Source organism: Hippocampus zosterae, chromosome 9 (assembly GCF_025434085.1).
Source record: "Hippocampus zosterae strain Florida chromosome 9, ASM2543408v3, whole genome shotgun sequence".
In the NCBI taxonomy this organism is placed as follows: Eukaryota; Metazoa; Chordata; class Actinopteri; order Syngnathiformes; family Syngnathidae; genus Hippocampus; species Hippocampus zosterae.
This window is the reverse complement of record NC_067459.1, coordinates 24841617-24862049: the sequence shown is the minus strand read 5'-3', so window position 1 is coordinate 24862049 and position 20433 is coordinate 24841617. Positions and strand designations below refer to the sequence as shown.

Below are 20433 nucleotides of genomic sequence, written 5' to 3'. Positions count from 1 at the left end.
ATTGCATCTCTGGTCTGTATATGGTGACGTCACAAAAGCAAGTTTGTTTCCTTCCCAATCGGACCTACACAAAATGTAATCCCGCAAAAAAAACGATATCTGTAAATTCACCATTAAAGTAATTTTTGAACTCACACCATTATTAATAAAAGCTGTATTTACGAAAACGTGGTCGGATTCATTTTGTCGTGGTTTAATTGCTCTTTTACCTTCAATAGCACATTGTGTACACGTAACGGCGGTAGAGAGTCCTGAGGCGGATGACACAATTTAGCCACCAAACGAAGAAGAGCCAATGAGCGAGGACAGCGGAAGCTGTTGTTTTCTTCTTCTCCCCCTTCTCTAACCTGGAATGAGAAATGGCGGCTTCTGTGTGCCGAGTCGGGAGCACCGTGGGTCGTGTACTCGCCCAAACCCGCAGTGTAAGTCTGCCTTCGCGTAGCTCATCAAAGAAGAAGCCTGAAGTCGCTTCAAGCGAACTCACAAGTACTCGAAGAAGACTTGCGCATCTTTGCGCAAGCGGTCACTTCTGTTAGCATTTTAGCATCGGCTGGCTTGGATTGACAGCAAGGTCAAGTGACGAATAGCGACGCCGGCTTTTCCCGGCGATAATTTCGTTGAGGGTTGAAGGTCGCGTGAGTGAATTCATTCTCTTATTTTCTGAATAAGAATTTTCTCGTCGTTGACGCTTGCCGAAATTGCGACGTTCCAGTTTGCCCTCCTAGCATGGCTTAGCTTCTGAAATAGGAGCGAGCGAGCAAGTACGGTGACTTTGACCAAAGAATTGAATGGCGCGCTTCCATCGGCAATCGACGTGTCCCATGACGAGTTATTGGCCGGTCGCCATAGTAACGGAAGGTCCGTATTGTGACCTTGGATTATGTATTTTGTTTCAGATCGAGGTTTTATTGTCGATCCCGTCATGACAAGTTCATGCTTAATATACGTTCAGGTTCACGCAACGCTGACGCCCACAGCGCCGAGAACATGAAGCCACAGGAAAATGCTACATATGTAGAGAAGATCTCATGTGTCAGGTTTTGCCTAAGTAAATGCGGCCTGCTCTCTTGTAAGATAATCCTTACATTGGATGGATTTATTGGTATTTTTGGAACCTTCACCCGATCACGTCAGACGCCGTACCCACCCATACATTTCTGAATGGCAATGGATGTGTTCTTGATAAGAATCGTATGTGACCCTTCCAGCCCCTCCTCTTGTCTCTGCGGCGTGGACAGGCCTCAGTCAGTTATGCCCAAAGCCTGCTAGGAGCCCCTGAAACGCGTCTCAGCGTCCTGGATAACGGGTTGAGGGTCGCATCGGAAGAGACGGTACACGCGACATGCACTGTAAGGACTCCATCATTGGAATCACAGCAAGAGTGGATGCCGTTGTGCTCGTGATGGGCACGCACTTTCTCCATATCTACGTGGATCTTCGTTTCAGGTTGGACTGTGGATCAGTGCCGGCAGCCGCTATGAAAGTGAGAAGACCAACGGGACAGGATTTTTCCTGGAGCACATGGCTTTCAAGGTAGTCGCGGCTTGATGCACCATTTCAGATGCCCTTCCAGAGGGTCCCGGATTTGCCATTCTTTGAGGTTCAGAGCCTCGCACAAAGAATGAGTTCGGGCAGCACAGCGGGTGTTACACCGCCATTGCGGAAACGGCACACGATCCCCCTGTAGCGAGTGAAAAATTCACCGCGGCTGAAAGCAGGCACCTTTTGTCCTTGCTCTCTAGGGAACCAAGAAGCACCCCCAGTCGGCCTTGGAGCAGCGGGTGGACTCTCTGGGTGCTCACTTGAGTGCTTACACATCCCGGGAACACACCGCATACTACATGAAGACCTTGGCCAAAGACCTGCCTCAAGGTAGCAAAATTCCATAGCTTTCTCGCATGCGCTGCCGTAGCGCAGAACCTCCAAAGCAGAACGCGAGCCTGAAGCGCGAGCTACCAATCTCCTTGGAATACGAATATGCGTTCTTCGTGGTAGCTTCCGGTATTCTTCCGCTCCCGGTCCGTTCCACTGTCCATATTTCAAAATATAGCGATTGTGGCTGGACTCCCGCATTTCAAATCAGCTTCTTATAATTATTTGGCTCGCTTTCTGGTTTGCAGCACAAAGTAAAAAAAAAAAAATCACCAAAGCAATGGGGTGCACCCCTTGTACTTGTGCGTCCTCAGCCGTCGAGCTGCTGTCGGAGGTGGTGCAGAACTGCTCTCTGAGCGAGGCGGAGATTGAGCAGCAGCGAGGTCTGGTCCTACGCGAACTGGAGGAAGTGGAAAGCAACCTGCAGGAAGTTTGTCTGGACCTGCTGCACGCCACCGCTTTCCAGGGTACCGCGCTGGGCCACAGTGTACTGGGACCCTCCAACACCGCAAGGTAAAAAAAAAAGGGTGGAGTGCCCCCTCCGGGTCGGGGAGGAGATCTTACCCCAAGTGGAGGAGTTCAAGTATCTTGGGGTCTTGTTCACGAGTGGGGGTAGGAGGGAGCGGGAGATCGACAGGCGGATCGGTGCAGCGTCTGCTGTGATGCGGACGTTGTATCGGTCTGTCGTGGTGAAGAAGGAGCTGAGCCAAAAGGCGAAGCTCTCAATTTACCGGTCCATCTACGTCCCAACCCTCACCTATGGTTATGAGCTATGGGTCGTGACCGAAAGAACGAGATCCCGGATACAAGCGGCCGAAATGAGTTTTCTCCGCAGGGTGTCCGGGCTCTCCCTTAGAGATAAGGTGAGAAGCTCAGTCATCCGGGAGGGGCTCAGAGTCGAGCCGCTTCTCCTCCACATCGAGAGGAGCCAGATGAGGTGGCTTGGGCATCTGATTCGGATCCCTCCTGAGCGCCTCCCCAGTGAGGTGTTCCGGTCATGTCCCACCGGGAGGAGACCCCGAGGAAGACCCAGGACACGCTGGAGAGACTATGTCACCCAGCTGGCCTGGGAACGTCTCGGGATCCCCCGGGGAGAGCTGGAAGAAGTAGCTAGGGAGAGGGAAGTCTGGGCTTCCCTGCTAAAGCTGTTGCCCCCGCGACCCGGCCCCGGATAAGCGGTAGATGATGGATGGATGGATGGATGGGGGGGGCACTCCCAACTGAAATCATACCGCCGTCTTTGCTTTTGCTTGTTTGCACCGTAAAGTTTCTCAGAAGCGTCCTTTGAAATTTTCTCAGAACCATCAGCCGCCAGGATCTGGTGGAATACATGGACAGCCATTACAAGGCTCCCCGCATGGTTCTGGCTGCAGCCGGAGGTTGGCCCTCTTCCCGCCACCGTAGGCAGGCTAATCTGGGAACGATGCGCCCCTTTCATGTGATGTGCTGAATATGCAGGTGTGAGCCACCAGGAGCTGCTCGCTTTGGCCCGCTCTCACTTCGGCGGCGTGTCCTTCGACTATGAGGGAGACGCCGTTCCGGTGTTGCCGCCCTGCAGATTCACCGGAAGCGAGGTGAGCTGCCGTGCTAGTTTTGCGAGGATACTTGACGCCGTTTGGCAAACTGGCAAAACCGGCAGGAAAACGCGGTCGGTGCCCCGCCGCTGACTGGCGAGCAGTTCGGGGTCTAGCCTGCCTTCCGCCCCGAACCATCGGGGAGAGGCTCTGGCAAACCCCCCGCGACCCTGTTCAGGACGAGCGCTGTTGAAAATGGATGTCAGAACCAGTTTGACAAAATGCCCGTGCGACGCTTCTCCCCAGATCCGCATGCGTGACGACGCTCTGCCCCTGGCGCACGTCGCCATCGCCGTGGAGGGGGCCGGTGCTGCCAGCCCGGACACGGTGCCTCTCATGGTGGCCAACGCCATCATCGGAAGCTACGACCTCACCTGCGGCGGCGGCAAGGTTCGTCGCCCGTGTACTCTCTCTCTCTCTGAAAACGTGGTTGAAGCTTTGCCCGCGTTTGTTGAGTGGCGCTCTCAAAGCTTGCCGCTGGACCGCCTGCAGTGAAATTGTTTGCAACCCCCCCAAAAATAAAGCAACCAAAAAAAAAAACCAGAATAGCAAGCGACATGACAGGAACCCTTGTAAGAGTGTTTGGGGGGGGGGGCTTCCCTTCCTTTTTCAATCAAGTCCTCCATTTTGATGGCACCATTTCAAAAGGCTGTAGCATGAAAACGGCTAGCGAAAAACATGTTGCTGGCTGCAATTTCTCTACTTTGGCGCCCCCCAGCGGCTGAATTGATGTATTTATTTTTGGGAAAGGAAACTTTCATTCATTCATTCATCTTCCGAGCCGCTTGATCCTCACTAGGGTCGCGGGGGGTGCTGGAGCCTATCCCAGCTGTCTTCGGGCAGCAGGCGGGGGACACCCTGAATTGGTTGCCAGCCAATCACAGGGCACACATAGACGAACAACCATCCACGCTCACATTCACACCTCTGGACAATTTAGAGTGTTCAATCAGCCTGCCACGCATGTTTTTGGAATGTGGGAGGAAACCGGAGCACCCGGAGAAAACCCACGCAGGCCCGGGGAGAACATGCAAACTCCACACAGGGAGGCCGGAGCTGGAATCGAACCCGGTACCTCTGCACTGTGAAGCCCACGTGCTAACCACTGGACTAGCGGGCCGCCCCCGGAAAGGAAACTTGTCAGGCAAAATCTGGCCACGTCCACTCCTTCTTCTTCACTTGCAGAACATGAGCAGCCGTCTGGCCCGCCTGGCGGTGGAGGAGAACCTGTGTCACAGCTTCCAGGCGTTTCACTCGTCCTACAGTGACACGGGCCTGCTGGGCATTTACTTTGTTACCGACAGGCACCACATTGACGACATGATGCACTGGTCCCAGAACGCCTGGTGAGAAGCGGGGGCACTCGGTCGCCTCGACCGCGCGTTTCATTTTGACCCATTGCCCAACGCCTTGTGCCTCGCGCAGGATGAATCTGTGCACCACCGTCACCGAGAGCGATGTGGCCAGAGGCAAGAATGCTCTGAAGGCCGCCATGGTGGGACAGCTGGACGGTACGGAACGCGTCCGTCTTTCCCCGCGACGCCGGAGCGAATTTGTCGCAATCACGAGTCTGCGTTTGGTTTTGCGACAGGAACCACGCCCATTTGCGACGACATCGGCAGGCACGTTCTCAACTACGGCCGGCGCATCCCCCTGGCCGAGTGGGACGCTCGCATCGACGTGAGTTTCTCCGACGCCTTTGCCGGGCAAATGCCGCCCCGTTGTGCCCACCGCGCTTGGCCTGCATCTTTTTCAGGCCGTGACCCCCAAGATGGTGCGCGACGTCTGCTCCAAGTACATCTACGACAAGTGTCCCGCCGTGGCGGCCGTCGGTGAGTCCCCCTTTTCGACTGCCCTTTCTAAACGGATGGCCGGCGAAGGTGCGTTGACTTTTTTTGCCCGCACGGCTCCTCCAGGCCCCGTTGAGCAGCTGCCCGACTACAACAGAATGCGCAGCGCCATGTACTGGCTGAGGTTTTGAGCCGCCTCCCGTCCGAGCACGCCAGACCGTTGTCCATCCGCCCGCGCCCTCGCGATCGCCCGCTCTTGTCATGCCGGCGAGGGTGGCGGCTAACTACTTTGAGGGGTCTTGAAGTCATCTACTGAAATCGGGACTCCCTGCGCCCGAAATCCAACCCGGCTGGAGCAAGAGTCTATTTAACCTTTCTGTCTTCTATTGTACATAACGGAAGCTCTCATTCTGATGAAAATAAAAATGTCAAACAATGAGTCTTTCGCTTTGGTCGTCGTGTGTGTGTCGTGATTGGCCGCAACCGAATGTGGACGAGCCGGAATGGTAAACGGACGATACGTTACCTCATCTTCTTTCATTCATTAATTCATCCATCTTCCTAACCGCTTGATCATCACTAGGGTCGCGGGGGGTGCTGGAGCCTATCCCAGCTGTCTCCTGGCAGTAGGCGGGGGACACCCTGAATCGGTTGCCAGCCAATCGCAGGGCACACAGAGACAAACAACCATTCGCACTCACAATCACACCCAGGGACAATTTAGAGTGTTCAATCAGCCTGCCACGCATGTTTTTGGAATGTGGGAGGAAACCGGAGCACCCGGAGAAAACCCACGCAAGCCCGGGGAGAACATGCAAACTCCACACAGGGAGGCCGGAGCTGGAATCGAACCCGGTACCTCTGCACTGTGAAGCCCACGTGCTAACCACTGGACTACCGGGCCGCCCCTCATCTTCTTTGAGTGTTTCCCAAACTTGATGGGACCGAGGCAACCCATTTTACAGTGGAAAAATCTCAGAGATCGAGAAGATCCGCGTGACCAAACTGGCTGCCCGGATGATGCGCTTTGAATCGTGGCCTAATCTTCTCCGCGCCGTGTCAGTGACAGCCGCGCGACCCACTCGTACGAATCGTGAACCTTTTTTTTTCGGAGGAGGGCCGACATCTGTGCGAGATGCATTTGTTGATCTGCATCCGCGATGTCTCCTCTTGCCGCAAGAGCCCCGAGGGCCCAACCGTCGTCTTTGTGTTTATGAACTCCAAGTCATTAGCGAGATGAGGAGCACTCCGGTGATGAGATGCATCGGAGGTACTTCCGGTTCTCGGCCCGACATCCCCCCCCCCCCCCCCGCGCATCCCGTGTCATTTTATCTTCTTGCCGCTCCGCCGCCGACTGCGCGCCTGAAATGCGTGATCATCCGACCGCTGGAATGTTACACAACAGGAAACGGTGAACCTCGACAAGAGGAGTTCAATTCACAAAGTCCGTAAGTCCTCTTAGATGAGTTACGAAAGACAATAACACACCGCAGCGACAAAAAAGAAGCGACAACTGCGTTCAGCGTCTGCTGCTGTCAACCTCATGAAATCGCTAAAATGTCCTCACGGTATTTGGGACCCGTGAGTCGTCAGTCGCTCTGGTTCCGTATTGGAGCGACACGCAGCGCTCGCTCATCAGCGCGAGAAACGCCGAACGTGAATGCGGACGACCCGAGGGATGTTGGAGGCCACGCACGCAAAAGATGATCCTCATTTCTGTGGTCAGTCTTCTCAGTTTAATCCCGTTCGCTGTGTCGCTCTTGCGCAACTCGTTTGCGCACGTGCGCGGTTTCGCAGAACGGCGCTTTTCTTCTTTATGCCGACCGTCCAAATGAGTGCCATCGTGTTATTTTTAGACGGGAGAAAGCCATCGCAATGACAGTGGAGGAAATTAGATTAGGGGCGGGGGCGTGGGGGGTGGGGGTGTTGGTTAGTCAACTAACCAGATTCTTTCCAGCGCTGGAAGTTGAGGTGCCTTGTTTTTGTTTCTCCAAGTCACCGACAATCCGCCGTCGCGACACCGAGTGAGTTGTGCTCATCATTTTTCATGTCTTGTGACCTGTTGTAATTGTCATAAGCTTGTGCAGGAGTTTTTATTTTATTTTTTTTGCCTAACTCAAACTATCCTCAAAATGAGGATTGACTTGTGTTGCCTTGCCTTGAATTTGCATCAACAGACCCGCCAGCATGAAGACGGCGCGCTTGCGCTTGCGCCTGTCCCTGTTCCTGTGCCTGTGCCTGTGCCCCACCTCGCCGCTGGCTCGCGGGGTCCCGACTCCGAGGACGGGTGCCGCTCTCGCCGACTTGGAGAAGGACGCGAGGAGAAGCGCGCTCGCCGCGGTCGTCACGAACCGCGGCGGCGTGTCGAATTGGCGCCCGCCCCCTGGGGACCGCGCGCTTGTGCGGCGGGTGCCGAAGAGAGCCCAGCCGGCGTCCCGCTTCGCACTGTCTCTCGATGTGCCCACCAGTATCCTCAGCGTCCTCATAGACCTGGCCAAGAACCAGGACCTGAGGACCAAAGCGGCGGCCAATGCGCAACTGATGGCGCGCATCGGCAAGAGGAAGGAGAATCGAGCATGCCGGCACGCGGTGGGGGGAGGCAGGAAAGCGGCAGATGGAGAACAAACATTCAAGGCGTTGCATCACCGACAGCGTGAGTAGCTCGGATACGACTTGACCCAGGTCGGGTCTTCTTTTCTCCTCGTATCACCGGCGAAACCCGTGCGCGCACCTGTAGATGAGGACAGAGGCGCGCCGCCGTCTCGTCCATATCGTTCCACGTCCATCTCCTCAAACTCTCTTCCTTGTGTTTTTTTTTTTGCATGCCACAAATTCAAACGAAACCTGTGGAATTAAACATGATGGTTCTGTTTGTTTTTGCTCAAGTCGTATTCATTTTCCTCTGCGCCGGCGAGGCGTCAAATAGAAATCGTGCGAGTGGGAGATACCATATACATGTTGAATCACCTACGCAACACATTGGCGGATAACTAGATGTGAAATCAGAAGTCAAGAATAATGGCTTGTTCAAACGTTGTTCTTATGAATTACATATGACAATTTGAAATTCCAGCAAGCATTTGTTGAAAAGTTGATTTGCTTTTTGCGGGCCGCCTAAAATGATGTGGTGGCCCAGATTTGGCCCGCGGGCCTCGACTTTGACACCAGTGCTCGAAATTGTGCGATTGAGAGTGCGAACGAATGTCGGGTGGCTCTGTGCGGCCTGCGATTGGTCGGCGACCGGTTCAAAAGGGCGGATCGGGCCCACTGCCCGAAGACGACTTGGAGAGGATCCGGAACCCCCCCCCCCCCCCCATCTCGTGAGCAGCAAACGGCGCAAATCACGAACCTCAAATCTCATTTCTTATTATTAGTTCACGCTCAATTAGTCGTTTGCTATTCACACGGCGGCTTGTGTCAATACCCGAAGACGCACCGAGCAAATCACGATAATGCGAAATCAATTAACGACTTCCGGTTATAACCGCAAGTGACAGCGACGCACCGCAATCACTCAGAAACGCGGGCCAGGTGTGTTCAACGAAGAGCCACGCGCGCATCGGCAACTCGGGCGAGGATCCAACTGACACGTAAGTCTGACTTTGTTTTCCTTCTTAATACACATAATTCCTGGATCGCTCTAGTGTCTTTTAATATTTTCGGTTTTAAGGTTTTCGAATACGTTCAAGCAACAGTCCCGCAGTGCTCGTCTCGTTTGTCGCATTTCGCATGTAAGCTGTGAACGCGCTTCTGATAGTGTTAAAAAAATCTTGTTGCTTGCTGCCGATCAAGTATTTCAGTAAACGCTTGACATTTTGCAAATGATGGATCCTCCAAATCATTTGGTTACTCTTAGCCCAAGTAAGACTTTCTGATTATATCGGACTTAAGATCACTGAGCCCAAGTGTTTAGTTTTTTTTGTGTGTGTGTGTGTGTACACCACATGGTTGGTTTTAATTTAATTTAAGTAAGATATCCTTTATTCGTCCCACACTGGGGAAATTTACAGCCTCCAGCAGCAAGAATGTATGTAGAAAGAAGAAAGAAAAAACATATTTCAATTAAATGCAATATGAACACAAAATGGATAAATCGCAGTACTATTTACAATTTTCCTTCACATCATTTAATTATTATTATTATTGTTTTTATTCATCAGTCTGACAGCAGTCGGTAGGAACGAGCGTCGGTATTTCTCCTTCTTGCAGCGCTGGCTGAAGGAGCTACCAAGTGCTGTCAGGGCGGGCTGGAGGGGGTGGGAGGGACTGGCCATCATAGCTTTTAGCTTAGTTAGCATCCTACCCAAAAGAGCAAAAGGTAAAAGGAAGGGGGGGGGGGGGGGGTGAGACAAAAACATTACTGGCTACCAAGAAACAAAATGTCAACATCTTTTTACATATATGTATGGTACTGTAATTAATGTTACCGTAATACCGTAATGTCTCTAAAAATTGCCTGTTCAGTTGCTGGTTTTGAGCTGATGTGAAGCCGTTTTTTTTTGATGGGGAGGGTGGCTTTGACGAAATAAACTATTTCTCACTTTTTAACACAAGAGCCAACGGCACAAAAAAGGGATTTGAAATTCAGCCACATGATCATTTTTATGGATCGTCTCCCGTCAAGTCAAAATGTCATCTCATGCGCCAAATTTTTTTTTCTTTTGAAACAAATGTCTGCAGTTGTTTTGTCTTTGCTTGATGTGTTTTTGTCAAGTTTTCTGACGATGCATTCCAACAGAGAGGAAATTTTGCTGAACTTTTATCCACTTTGACTTGGTGTCACTCCAGGACTTTGAAGGGGGAGTGGGCGGGGCATATACTTTTGCGCAATGGCATTTGACTTGCTTCACTGTACAAGGTTCACTTGCCAGCTGTCGCCACGGTGATTCAGTCGTCTGGAGAAGGGAGAGTGCGCATTTTCGCTGAGGCTCAACTTGGCACGGGAAGATTGCGGCGACCATCGCAAGGATTATTTTGGAGCAGTCGTTGGGAAGAGCCGTTGCAGCTTTTTTTTGCCCGTAAGTCTCCTTACTTTTTCCTGACATGTTTGCATGACGAGTGAACGGTGTGCATTTCTTCTTTTATTTTCAACGTGAGCCAACTTTGAAGCGCCGTGTTTGTCCACTCAACAGGTTGTGGAGTTGTCGCTCCAGTGATGGATTATGCTCGCAAGTCTCTTGACCTCTTGACCCTGTCATCCTTCTCCAAGTAAGATGAGGCGCCCCGAGAGGAAAAGGCACCATCACCACCCTCCCCTCCCCCTCTCCCCTCCATCAGGTGCGTGACTGCCAGCATGTCAGCCAGCGCATCCGTGACCCAGCAGCTTCTGTCAAGGCGAGCGTCTCGGCCAAAACCATTCCGAGTGACGAATGCCGACCGCAGTTTGAAGAAGGGCGTCATGGCGGATGCGTTGGAAGACCTGATTAACAAGGTGCGAGCGGAGGGAAGACCTCGAATCGGGTGGCCCGACACTCCTTTAATTCAACGCTGGACGTGCCTCCGCTGAAAGCAAAAACGTCGTAACGGATCCGCTTCCTGACTCGATGGGCTGCAGACGCGGTTCCCGATGAATGGGTCCATTTGTGCCCCCGTGTAGGTCGGCGACTCGTTAAACGTGCCGTGTGCCAGCGGCGTGGTCCTGGAGGAAGACGGCACAGGTGTGGACACGGAGGAGTTCTTCACGACACTGCCTGACAACACTGTCCTCATGGTGCTGGAGGAAGGGCAGAAGTGGACCCCGCCTCAGGTACATATTGCCCACTAGGGGGTGCTGCAGATCAGATCAGACCTGTCCATCGCTTGATGTTTGGAAGCAGAGCTGACATCTGTCCGTAAAATGTTGGGAGAAAGACCAGTCTGATTCCTTGCTATCTGTGTGCCTCGACGCTTTTTTGGGGGGGGGGGGGGGCGGGGGGCAACGGTCATATCCTAGTCGGATACAGAAGCATCACGTGGTGTGCGGCAGCCCCCACGAGCGTCTCCCAAATCCGTTTTGGCGGTCTGGCCTTTGCAAAAGCGACAGCAAATTTCCGCGAGCCTTTTGACCTGCCTGCGTTTCTCCAGAGCGCCCCCTCCAGAGACGAGCTCAGCAATCGCAGGCCACAGCGCCGGATGGATGTGGCCAAGCTGACCTTTGACCTGTACAAAAGCCACCCCAGTGATTTCATCGGCTGCTTGAATGTCAAGGCGACACTGTACGGCGTCTACTCGCTGTCCTACGAAGTGCGCTGTTCCGAGGCCAAAAAGATGTTGAAGTGAGTGTCCGACGTTCTGCTGCAACGGCTCCTTTTTTTTCTCCGCCGACCTCTTGCAATGCTTCCGCAGCACGAATGATGAGCGCGGGAAATGCATGATGAGCGAGAGCCTGCGTGTGGGTCAAAAATCGTCCCACGCATTCCTCTTCCACCCGATGTGGAAGGGGCTAGATTTTTTTTTTTTTTTCTGAGATGAATTTTGTCATCTCCAAAGAGTTGCTGGTGCTCCACTCTCGCATAGACCTTTTGGGGAGAGGATGACATCAGTGCGTCGAATCGAGCGCTTCCGCCGGTGGGAATAATGTGTTTGTGCGGTGCTTTCAGGGAGGCTTTGCGATGGACCGCCCTCTCCATGCAGGCCACCGGCCACATCCTGCTGGGCTCCTCCTGGTACATGGAGCAGCTCCTGGAGGAGGAGGACAGCCCCGAGGAGGGACTGCCGCTGCATCGCGAGAGCCCGATGGGTCGGCTGCAGAGCTTTCTGCTGCGTCGGGCAACCTACTGACGGACTGTACGACAGAGTTGATGTTAACCTTTGCTGCTGAAACCGCATGCTCTTCTTGGATGTTGAATGTAATGCGCTGGAGATGAACAAATAAAGCTGAGTATTTTTAGTCATCCTTGCCCCCCTTTTCTTCACGTGTCAAGCTTCTGTATGGCAAAGTGCAGACTGCCATCGAGTGGGTGGAAAGTGAAGTGTATCTGATTAAACGTAGCTGGTTATAAAGTACGAAACATTTAGTCTGAAAGACTCAAATCTACGAGACTTTGACAAACGAGGAAGCGGGCTTTCAACTCCACTGGTGGTATGCCGCCATCTAGTGGCGCGATAAAGTCATTGCCGCCTGTCTGTTGGATGCCGTTCTTTTTCACGACTCTGTTCAAATCGGGCGTCAAATTCACCAGGTAAATGCTATTCGGGTTCTGGGCGCACGGTTTGTTGGCGAATTGATGTGGAAAGTCAAGATCGAAGTCTCAACTCGTTACAATCTACTTCGTTCTTATCAAGGGGAGCAAGCATGAAAGGTGATCACGAAGGATTTGTGCTCTGTGCTGGACGTTCGGTTTATACCGTCAGAAAAAAATGTATTTCACGAATTGCAATTTGGACCGTGAATGTCAAATATAACCGATGGCGAGATTTCTGGGTGGGAAACCTGGTTTATGAGCCAAGAAGTATGCCCTCGTGGGTGAACTGGTGTGTTTGCGAAGTAAGATTTTATTTTTTTCACATTCAGGGCGGCCCGGTGACGCCGGCTAGGAGGGGCTCTCGCCCGACCCTTGAGGATAAAGCGGATCCGAAAATGGACGCATGTTCACTGTCACTGGAGACGTTTAAAATCCCTACGATGACTTTTAACACGTTTTGCCCGATGCGGAAGTAGGTTGCGCGGCGTTTATCAGCAAGAGTCTTCTTCGCGCACCACTCGGGATGTGTTTTGAGCGCATGCTTGTGTAGTGCGCCCTCTTAAGACGCGGCGACATCCTCGTCGCAAACCCGATTTCAAATCCGCAAAATGTAACAAATCGCTCGTTTGTACGTTTCAGATGCACGAATGGCCGAAGATGCAATTTGTCAGTCTGTATAATGTGATCCAGGCGCCACCCCCCCCCGCCCCCTTCTCCGACATACACGCTAGTCGTCCGCGTCCCAGCCAAAGAAGTGACGTGTGTTTTAGCGGCTGGTGTGGTGACGTGTCTCTCTCGCTCGCTCTTTTCTCAACGAGCTGCTGGATGGAGCCACACTGACTCTAAGCAACACAACAACTGGTAACATTCAGTCGGCGGAGTCGGCCCAAGGATACCATGGGAAGTACGTGCGGATTCTTGCAATTCCACCCAAATGTTGACGGCTGTTCGGCATGGACGATTGGCTGTGGTTGTTCTTTTTTTTGAAAACGTGAAGCGGATGGACGGCATGCTAATTGGCTAACCAAGGCTCTGGAGGTAGCAAGTCGAGCTAGCTTACGCCAGAGCGAATGGTCAAGTTTTTACTCAGATCTACGTTAAGGTGTTGAAGAAGTGAAACGTCGCGTCACGATCCGGAGCCATTCCGAACATCACCGCCATTATCCGACGCCAGAGTTTGCTGCTTTTAAGTCATTTGCGCATTCTGTTTGTGATTGGATGCTAGCTAGCCACACGCTAAAGGCTTGGCAACGTCCAGATTGTATTTAATAGGAGATCATTTTCTCGCCTTTTTCTTTAAAAAACCCATTTGTCTACGAGCCACCTGAAAGTGATGTGATGAGAACATTCAATGGCTGTCAAAGTCTGTTTCGGTGGGAGTTGGCAGGAAGATGATCGGGTCTCGCCAACGATACGCTGTTGATTTTTGTTGAACCCGTGTTTTGAATCACGGTTTCTTATTCCGGCAGCAATAAAAAAGGGAACAACGCAACTCCCGTAGCATCTGCTAGCTAAACAGACGCCCACGTTTGGTTTGTGTGGCAACCGCTGGCTGAGTGATGACGTAGCATGCACGGCAGGTCTCGCTGGAACGAAACGGAGCGAATACGGATTTCGCTGTGATTGTTTAAAACATACCGCGTTGTTATTCTTTTGCAGTTAAATTTTTGGAGGTCATCAAGCCGTTCTGTGCGGTCTTACCAGAAATTCAGAAACCAGAAAGAAAGGTAAGTCGGTCGTCGATATGTAGCGCGTTTGCTCATCGCTTACGATCAGGAGTATCGCGGATCATTTTTTTGCTATTTTTAAAATGTACCTCACAGATTCAGTTTCGAGAAAAAGTACTATGGACAGCCATCACGCTCTTCATCTTCCTGGTGTGCTGCCAGGTTAGTTTCTTGAGGGCTCTGTGATGTGTAAATGTGTCTTTTGAGGCTCTTTGTGTTGGACGTGGCAGGTTAACGTTGATTCTTTCTTCAAATTAGATTCCTCTCTTTGGCATCATGTCGTCGGATTCGGCAGATCCCTTCTACTGGATGCGAGTCATTCTGGCTTCCAACAGAGGTGCTTGCACGAAATATGTGCTTAGATTTTTGCCATTGGGCGGCACAGCGAGTGTTTTCTCCGAGTTCTACGGCTTCCTCCCGTGCCCCAAACGTTTTCAAAAGCTTTTGAGGTCCATTGGAGTCGCCAGATTGTCCCATGGTGCCATTATGTGCGTGTGTACGTGCATGTGTGTGTGTGTGTGTGTGTGTGTGTGTGTACTTACTTGTTTATCAAAGTGGGTCCCGGCAATTGCTTGGCAACCAATCCATGTTATGCGCCGTCTCTCCCTCCCAAATCAGCTAGCATAGATTCACCACGACCCGAATGAGAGCAAGCGCGATACAAAAAGACGAACTGGGTCACACATTCGAGAGCGCCGACTTGTTTGCTTGTTCTCGGTTGTGACGGTCTCACTATCAGGCGCGGTGGTGTCGAAGGCCGTCTGCGTCGGGGCTGAGCGCGTGTCCCGCGGCTCTTAGCATGCTGACTGTGTTTGCGTCTTCAGGTACTCTGATGGAGCTGGGTATCTCGCCCATCGTCACCTCAGGCCTCATCATGCAGCTCCTTGCCGGCGCCAAGATCATTGAGGTGGGCGACACTCCCAAGGACCGCGCTCTCTTCAATGGTGCCCAGAAATGTACGTGACCCCCCCCCACCCCCTCGCACCTCCAAAGAGCTAGTTTTTGCTGCCGGTCAATTTGTCGTGAGCAATAATCCTCTGCGTTGTGGCAGTGTTTGGCATGATCATCACCATCGGGCAGGCCATCGTGTACGTCATGACTGGCATGTATGGGGACCCTTCAGAGATGGGTGCTGGAATCTGCTTACTCATCATCATCCAGGTGAAACGGAGTCGCACCCGCCACTGCTTGAACGTTACGTCAGTTGGGGCTGCTGCTTGGAGAAAGTGCGAGTTAAAAAAAAAATAACGACAACAATCCCCAACCAAGTTTGCTCCGTATTGACTTGTTGAGACGCGAAGGCTGCCGACAGAGTGCGAGCGGTCGGCGTTTGCTGAAAGCGTCTGGGTTTGTTCAGCTCTTCGTCGCAGGTCTGATCGTTCTGCTGCTGGACGAGCTGCTCCAGAAAGGCTACGGCCTGGGCTCCGGCATCTCTCTTTTCATCGCCACCAACATTTGCGAGACCATCGTCTGGAAGGCTTTCAGCCCCACCACCGTCAACACCGGGCGAGGTCTGGCCGCCGCTCCCGCACGGAGGTTGAAATGCCAGCGCCGGGGCGCAACTCCACCCCTCCTCCTCCTCCGCTTTGCGCAGGTACCGAGTTTGAGGGTGCCATCATCGCGCTCTTCCATCTGTTGGCCACTCGCACGGACAAGGTGCGCGCCTTGCGAGAAGCCTTCTACCGGCAAAACCTGCCCAACCTCATGAACCTCATCGCCACGGTCTTTGTGTTTGCGGTGGTCATATACTTCCAGGTAAGCGCGCACCCGTAATGCCGTCGGTCTTCGCTCCGCTCGAATCTTTTTGTCAAAGAGGTTTGCCCCGCACGCACGCTGTCGGGGGTGGGGGTGGGGGGGGGTGGGAATACGACCCAGTTGAAAGCCAGTATTGCGCTTTAGAGGCTGAAGATGGAGTTTCTTCGGAACCCTCTCGTCAAGTTCTGCCGTTGGGCGGGTGTAATGTGTGCCTGCTGAACCTCCGTCTCAGGGCTTCCGGGTGGACCTCCCCATCAAGTCGGCCCGTTACCGCGGCCAATACAACACCTACCCCATCAAACTGTTCTACACCTCCAACATCCCCATCATCCTGCAGTCGGCCTTGGTCTCCAACCTCTACGTCATCTCCCAAATGCTGTCGACGCGCTTCAGTGGCAACTTCCTGGTGAACCTCCTGGGAACGTGGTCTGTAAGTGGGGGGCCGGGGCCAACGTCTTGAAGCACCCCCTTGCCCCGCCTCCAATTGGCTTCTCTTGTCAGGACACGTCGACCGGCGGGCCGGCTCGAGCCTACCCGGTCGGCGGCCTGTGCTACTACCTGTCGCCTCCGGAGTCCTTCGGTTCCGTGCTGGACGACCCGGTCCACGCCGTCATCTACATTGTCTTCATGCTCGGCTCCTGCGCCTTCTTCTCCAAGACCTGGATCGAAGTCTCTGGATCCTCTGCCAAAGATGTGCGTCTTGCCGGCGTGCGCGGGCGGGACTTGACCTTTGACCCAGGGCTGGCTTTCACGTTCGCTCTCGTTTGTCGGGCGGGCGTCAGGTGGCGAAGCAGCTGAAAGAGCAGCAGATGGTGATGAGAGGACACCGAGAGACCTCCATGGTGCACGAGCTGAACAGGTCCGGATCCCGAAACAGATCTTTCTCCTGAACCGAACGGCATCGGTTGAAGTTTCCTTTCCCCGTTTGCAGATACATCCCCACCGCTGCTGCCTTTGGGGGCCTTTGTATAGGAGGCCTCTCCGTCATGGCCGACTTCCTGGGCGCCATCGGCTCCGGCACGGGAATCCTCTTGGCTGTGACCATCATCTACCAGTACTTTGAGATCTTTGTGAAAGAGCAGAGCGAAGTGGGGAGCATGGGCGCGCTGCTTTTCTAGAAAATGCCACGTCGACCATGTGCAGCACCTCCATACCGTGTCACTCTTGTGCGTTCCGTCTTTTTTTTGGGGGGGGGGGGAGTTTGCACTATCAGTTCATTTTGCAATCGGGGATTAATTATTTGACACCTTTTGTCTCTCAGGCATTGTCAAGAGAGCCGTTTTGTTTTCTCCCTGCTTTGAACTTGGTATTGTCGCCAGTCCATTTCTTTTACGCCTTTTACCATCACGGAGGGTTTCACTGGCCCACCGACTGTTTTCATCAGCGGAAGAATCCCTCAATGCGTGTGTGTGCGCGCGCGTGTGCTGTGCTGTCTTAGACTCACCTTGGGCATTTTTTCCACAAAGAACACGATGACAAAACATGAATTCCAGGCATTAGTCATGTCTCAAGGAAAGCCATGTCAGTCATTTGATGGGGGAGTTGTGAGCGAGATGTGACGAGTATGAACAAAATTGTCTTCTTTCTGTTATCTGGGCACGTTGCTCACATTTACCCCTTGACGTTTGTATTCTCAATTCACTCTGGTCCTCTCTTCTAAAGGTAGGACAAGAGTACGTTTGTCCAAACCTCTGGCTGGTAAAGTAAAGTTGATCGTCTGAACTGTCTTGCTCTTTCATTCCCGGACTGAATCACTGCACAAAACTGCACGGTGGGTCAGTAAAGACGGTCGGTTTGATATGGATGCAAAGCGGGGGTTCATTTTGGTTTTTACTATTATGTAACAGGCATAACTGTTATTAAAAGTTTTTTTTTCCAACAATTGGAAATGTTTTGCCTTCATTGAAAGTTTTCTTGACAGCATATCTTCCTTTCGATCGACTCTAAAAGTGGCAGTTTTATTCCGCTCGGAACCTGGGGCCAGTCGAGTACCCGCACTCTTTTACGAGGGAACCGCGCTGTCAGAACACGCGCGGGATGTGCGTCGGCATTAAGGCGGGGGTGTCCATGAAAAAGCCGTTGGTTGCAATTTGCAAAGTGCGTATGTCAAACTAGTCGAATGTACGTGACGAAAAGACAGAAAATAACCGACTAGTAATCGATAAATTCTTAACTCTTTATTTTTGTCGATAGATGAGCAAGCAAAAGGCGAAGTACAGGATAGAAGAGGTCGCGCCGGTCGTGTGACGTCATCATCCCGCGCCGCTTCGCGAGCGGCTCAGGTGGAGAAGCCGAGCGCAGTGGCGGCGAGGCTGGGCAGGCGATCCATTCAGACCCGGCAATCAGATGAAATCTTGCCCTTTGTTGAGTCTTTCACCTCGGCGGACGGACGCCAAGAGTAGCAGACATGTCTTACTGCAGGCAAGAAGGTAAAAACTTAAGAGCGTTCATTCATCTGAGCGCGCGTGCGTGCAATATGCGACCGTGCGACTGTCATGCTAAGCTAACGTTCCACTGCCACCCGACTCACTCACCGATTTCCTGATTGACTGGGTTCATCCTCTCACTAGAACCTGTCTGGATTGGGAGTGTTTTGTTTGGGTGCCGTTTGCACGCCATGATCTGGTGTGGCACACGTTCCGTTATCTCAACCCAATTAGTAGTGACAGAAATGCCGAATCGTTCGGCGTTGTGTTTCCAGGTAAAGATTGGATTATTTTTGTGACCAAGGAGGACCATGACGCCCCTAGCAACGCCGAGCTGATTGCAGACGATCCACACGACCCGTATGAGGAGCAAGGTTGGTCCAGAGCGCTGAGGTCTTCAGTTAGGCCACTTCCCGTGGGTGTCAAAATGATCCATATTTAGATAAGCCGTGTCGTCAGTCTTTAGTCGTGTCGTCGTCGTGTGGAACACTGATTTTAAATGAGCGAAACCCTCACACGCTTCTGTGTGTGTGTCTGCGCGTGTAGGCCTCATCCTGCCCAACGGTGACATCAATTGGAACTGCCCGTGCCTCGGTGGCATGGCCAGCGGACCTTGCGGCGCTCAGTTCAAGGAGGCCTTCTCATGCTTTCACTCCAGTCAGGAGGAGGTGAAGGGCTCCGAGTGCATCCAGCACTTCCGGAGCATGCAGGAGTGCATGCAGAGGTACCCGGAGCTCTATCCTCAGGAGGAAGACCACCAAAACTCCGATCGTCCGGAGACCAACTCTGCCCCCGACTCGCCCGAGGACCCGCCCTTAACGCCTCAGGCGGTCAACGGACCGGCCGGCTCACCAGCAGGCAACCGGACGGCCAGCTAAAATCAAAAGTCAAATCCCCTGGCTCTTCAGTCTCAGCGCGCAAGCCCTGCGCAGCGCTTTGTTGCGTCGATTGCTGCCCTCTTGACAGTGGAGCAACCAAAGAAGGCCCGCCTGTACTGCGGTGGTTTTCGTGGGCAGCACCAGAAGATGAACTTGAAGCGTGGTGGTGATCGATGGAAGGTCCCCTCCGTCCGTGGACTGCGGCCATCGGGTCAAAATACAGCCGCCACAACAAAACATGCTCTCATCAGAAAAAAGCCTTCCAAACTTTCCAAATAAGGGTCTCTTGTTTCATACCGGATTGTGCATTAAAGAAAACAGCAAGCGCAAAAGAATAAATCTGCTCTCCTCTCCTTTGCTTGCCCGCCGCAGCTTTGCGCTTTTTCATCGACTTTCCGTGAAGGCGTTGACGCGAAAAGCTCAACGGCATGTCTTGATTTCACTTGCGGATCAATCAACTTGTTGAGTCGAGCAGTCCGTTGTTGTAGTACGGGAACTCGCCACACGGTGGCGACTCTTGGCTTCGATGTGCTAGCTCGTCACTTTTTGCTCCAACATCCGTAGTACACTTTTTTTCCTTTAGTTGTGGACTTTTATTTCGTGAAGAATAAACACGCGTTTGTGGAAGCTCAACTTGTTTTTTTTTTCGTCGGCCGTCCCAGGACACGCGTCCGGGACTGCTTTCGTCGCCACCACGTATTGCAACGGCACATGCACGAACGCTTCCGAGCGTCAGCCGACTGGGGCGTCACGTGACCACGTCTCCACGACAACCGTTGCCGCGCTGCGCCGCGAAACTGAGATTTGTCACGCCGAGCGAGCGTCGTCCAAGGAGACGTTTCATTGCGGGCGCTAAGATACGACGAGGGCGACGCTCGCTCGCGGAGGACGTCCGCTGTGCTTTGCGTTCGTTGCTCCACCGAGAGAACCGCTCACCGGCGACTGCGGGTATGCTTCGCAATGCAACGTCTGCATTTTCCGTGCGCCGAAATATCCCGAACGCGACGGGGTTTTATGTCCGGCTGCGATCTGTAGGTCAATTCGAAGTCACCTGCTCTCAACTCAAGTGTATTTCTCGAGCACTTTAAACCGACCCCCGCTGTATCCAAAGTCAGCAGAAAGCACAAAGCAAAGTCAAAAAACGAATACAAATAAGTTTTCATTTTATTTTGAAAGGTGGTGGGGGGGGGGGGTGACCCGAACTTTCTACCTTGCGGTTCGAATGACGCGCGGGGCGACGCGACTGAC

The 20433-nt window shown here is 52.8% G+C and overlaps 5 protein-coding genes across 7 annotated transcripts in view; all 5 read left to right on the top strand.

Annotated features, from left to right (window-relative positions):
* The first annotated feature begins 260 nt into the window (after positions 1 to 260).
* The window catches only part of LOC127607517 (cytochrome b-c1 complex subunit 1, mitochondrial-like), a 117017-nt gene continuing 96844 nt past the window's right edge, over positions 261 to 20433 (top strand). Inside the window, exons 1-13 of one of the 2 annotated variants that reach the window (XM_052075906.1) lie at positions 261 to 422; positions 1209 to 1349; positions 1447 to 1533; positions 1743 to 1872; positions 2187 to 2385; positions 3172 to 3251; positions 3331 to 3446; positions 3693 to 3836; positions 4632 to 4792; positions 4872 to 4957; positions 5038 to 5126; positions 5203 to 5278; positions 5363 to 5440. In XM_052075906.1, the coding sequence (XP_051931866.1) occupies positions 360 to 422; positions 1209 to 1349; positions 1447 to 1533; positions 1743 to 1872; positions 2187 to 2385; positions 3172 to 3251; positions 3331 to 3446; positions 3693 to 3836; positions 4632 to 4792; positions 4872 to 4957; positions 5038 to 5126; positions 5203 to 5278; positions 5363 to 5427 (1437 nt within the window). In that variant the 5' untranslated portion in view covers positions 261 to 359 and the 3' untranslated portion in view covers positions 5428 to 5440. Of the gene's footprint in view, positions 423 to 1208; positions 1350 to 1446; positions 1534 to 1742; positions 1873 to 2186; positions 2386 to 3171; positions 3252 to 3330; positions 3447 to 3692; positions 3837 to 4631; positions 4793 to 4871; positions 4958 to 5037; positions 5127 to 5202; positions 5279 to 5362; positions 5676 to 20433 lie in introns of those variants that run through there. The other variant, XM_052075905.1, reaches the window with a different exon arrangement.
* Positions 6855 to 7918, top strand: LOC127607530 (urocortin-3-like). 2 transcript variants are annotated; one of them, XM_052075922.1, is made up of 2 exons: positions 6855 to 6957; positions 7414 to 7918. In XM_052075922.1, exon 2 carries the CDS (start codon positions 7424 to 7426, stop codon positions 7895 to 7897), a length of 474 nt encoding a protein of 157 aa, XP_051931882.1. In that variant the 5' UTR covers positions 6855 to 6957; positions 7414 to 7423; the 3' UTR covers positions 7898 to 7918. The 2 variants fall into 2 exon arrangements, with proteins under 2 accessions (XP_051931882.1, XP_051931881.1); XM_052075921.1 differs by lacking the exon at positions 6855 to 6957 and adding an exon at positions 7162 to 7260.
* LOC127607525 (cell death activator CIDE-3-like) lies at positions 10372 to 12108 on the top strand. Its single transcript, XM_052075918.1, has 5 exons — positions 10372 to 10444; positions 10514 to 10667; positions 10833 to 10982; positions 11300 to 11490; positions 11815 to 12108. Exons 1-5 carry the CDS (start codon positions 10392 to 10394, stop codon positions 11993 to 11995), a joined length of 729 nt encoding a protein of 242 aa, XP_051931878.1. The 5' UTR covers positions 10372 to 10391; the 3' UTR covers positions 11996 to 12108.
* On the top strand, positions 13212 to 17763 carry LOC127607520 (protein transport protein Sec61 subunit alpha-like 1). Its single transcript, XM_052075909.1, has 12 exons — positions 13212 to 13303; positions 14059 to 14126; positions 14223 to 14288; positions 14385 to 14463; positions 14951 to 15082; positions 15178 to 15287; positions 15484 to 15637; positions 15721 to 15881; positions 16114 to 16311; positions 16383 to 16574; positions 16664 to 16740; positions 16813 to 17763. The coding sequence occupies exons 1-12, from the start codon at positions 13297 to 13299 to the stop codon at positions 16997 to 16999; spliced, it is 1431 nt and encodes a 476-aa protein (XP_051931869.1). The 5' UTR covers positions 13212 to 13296; the 3' UTR covers positions 17000 to 17763.
* Positions 18113 to 19818, top strand: LOC127607533 (mitochondrial intermembrane space import and assembly protein 40-B-like). The gene is made up of 3 exons (XM_052075927.1): positions 18113 to 18310; positions 18583 to 18681; positions 18854 to 19818. The coding sequence occupies exons 1-3, from the start codon at positions 18289 to 18291 to the stop codon at positions 19183 to 19185; spliced, it is 453 nt and encodes a 150-aa protein (XP_051931887.1). The 5' UTR covers positions 18113 to 18288; the 3' UTR covers positions 19186 to 19818.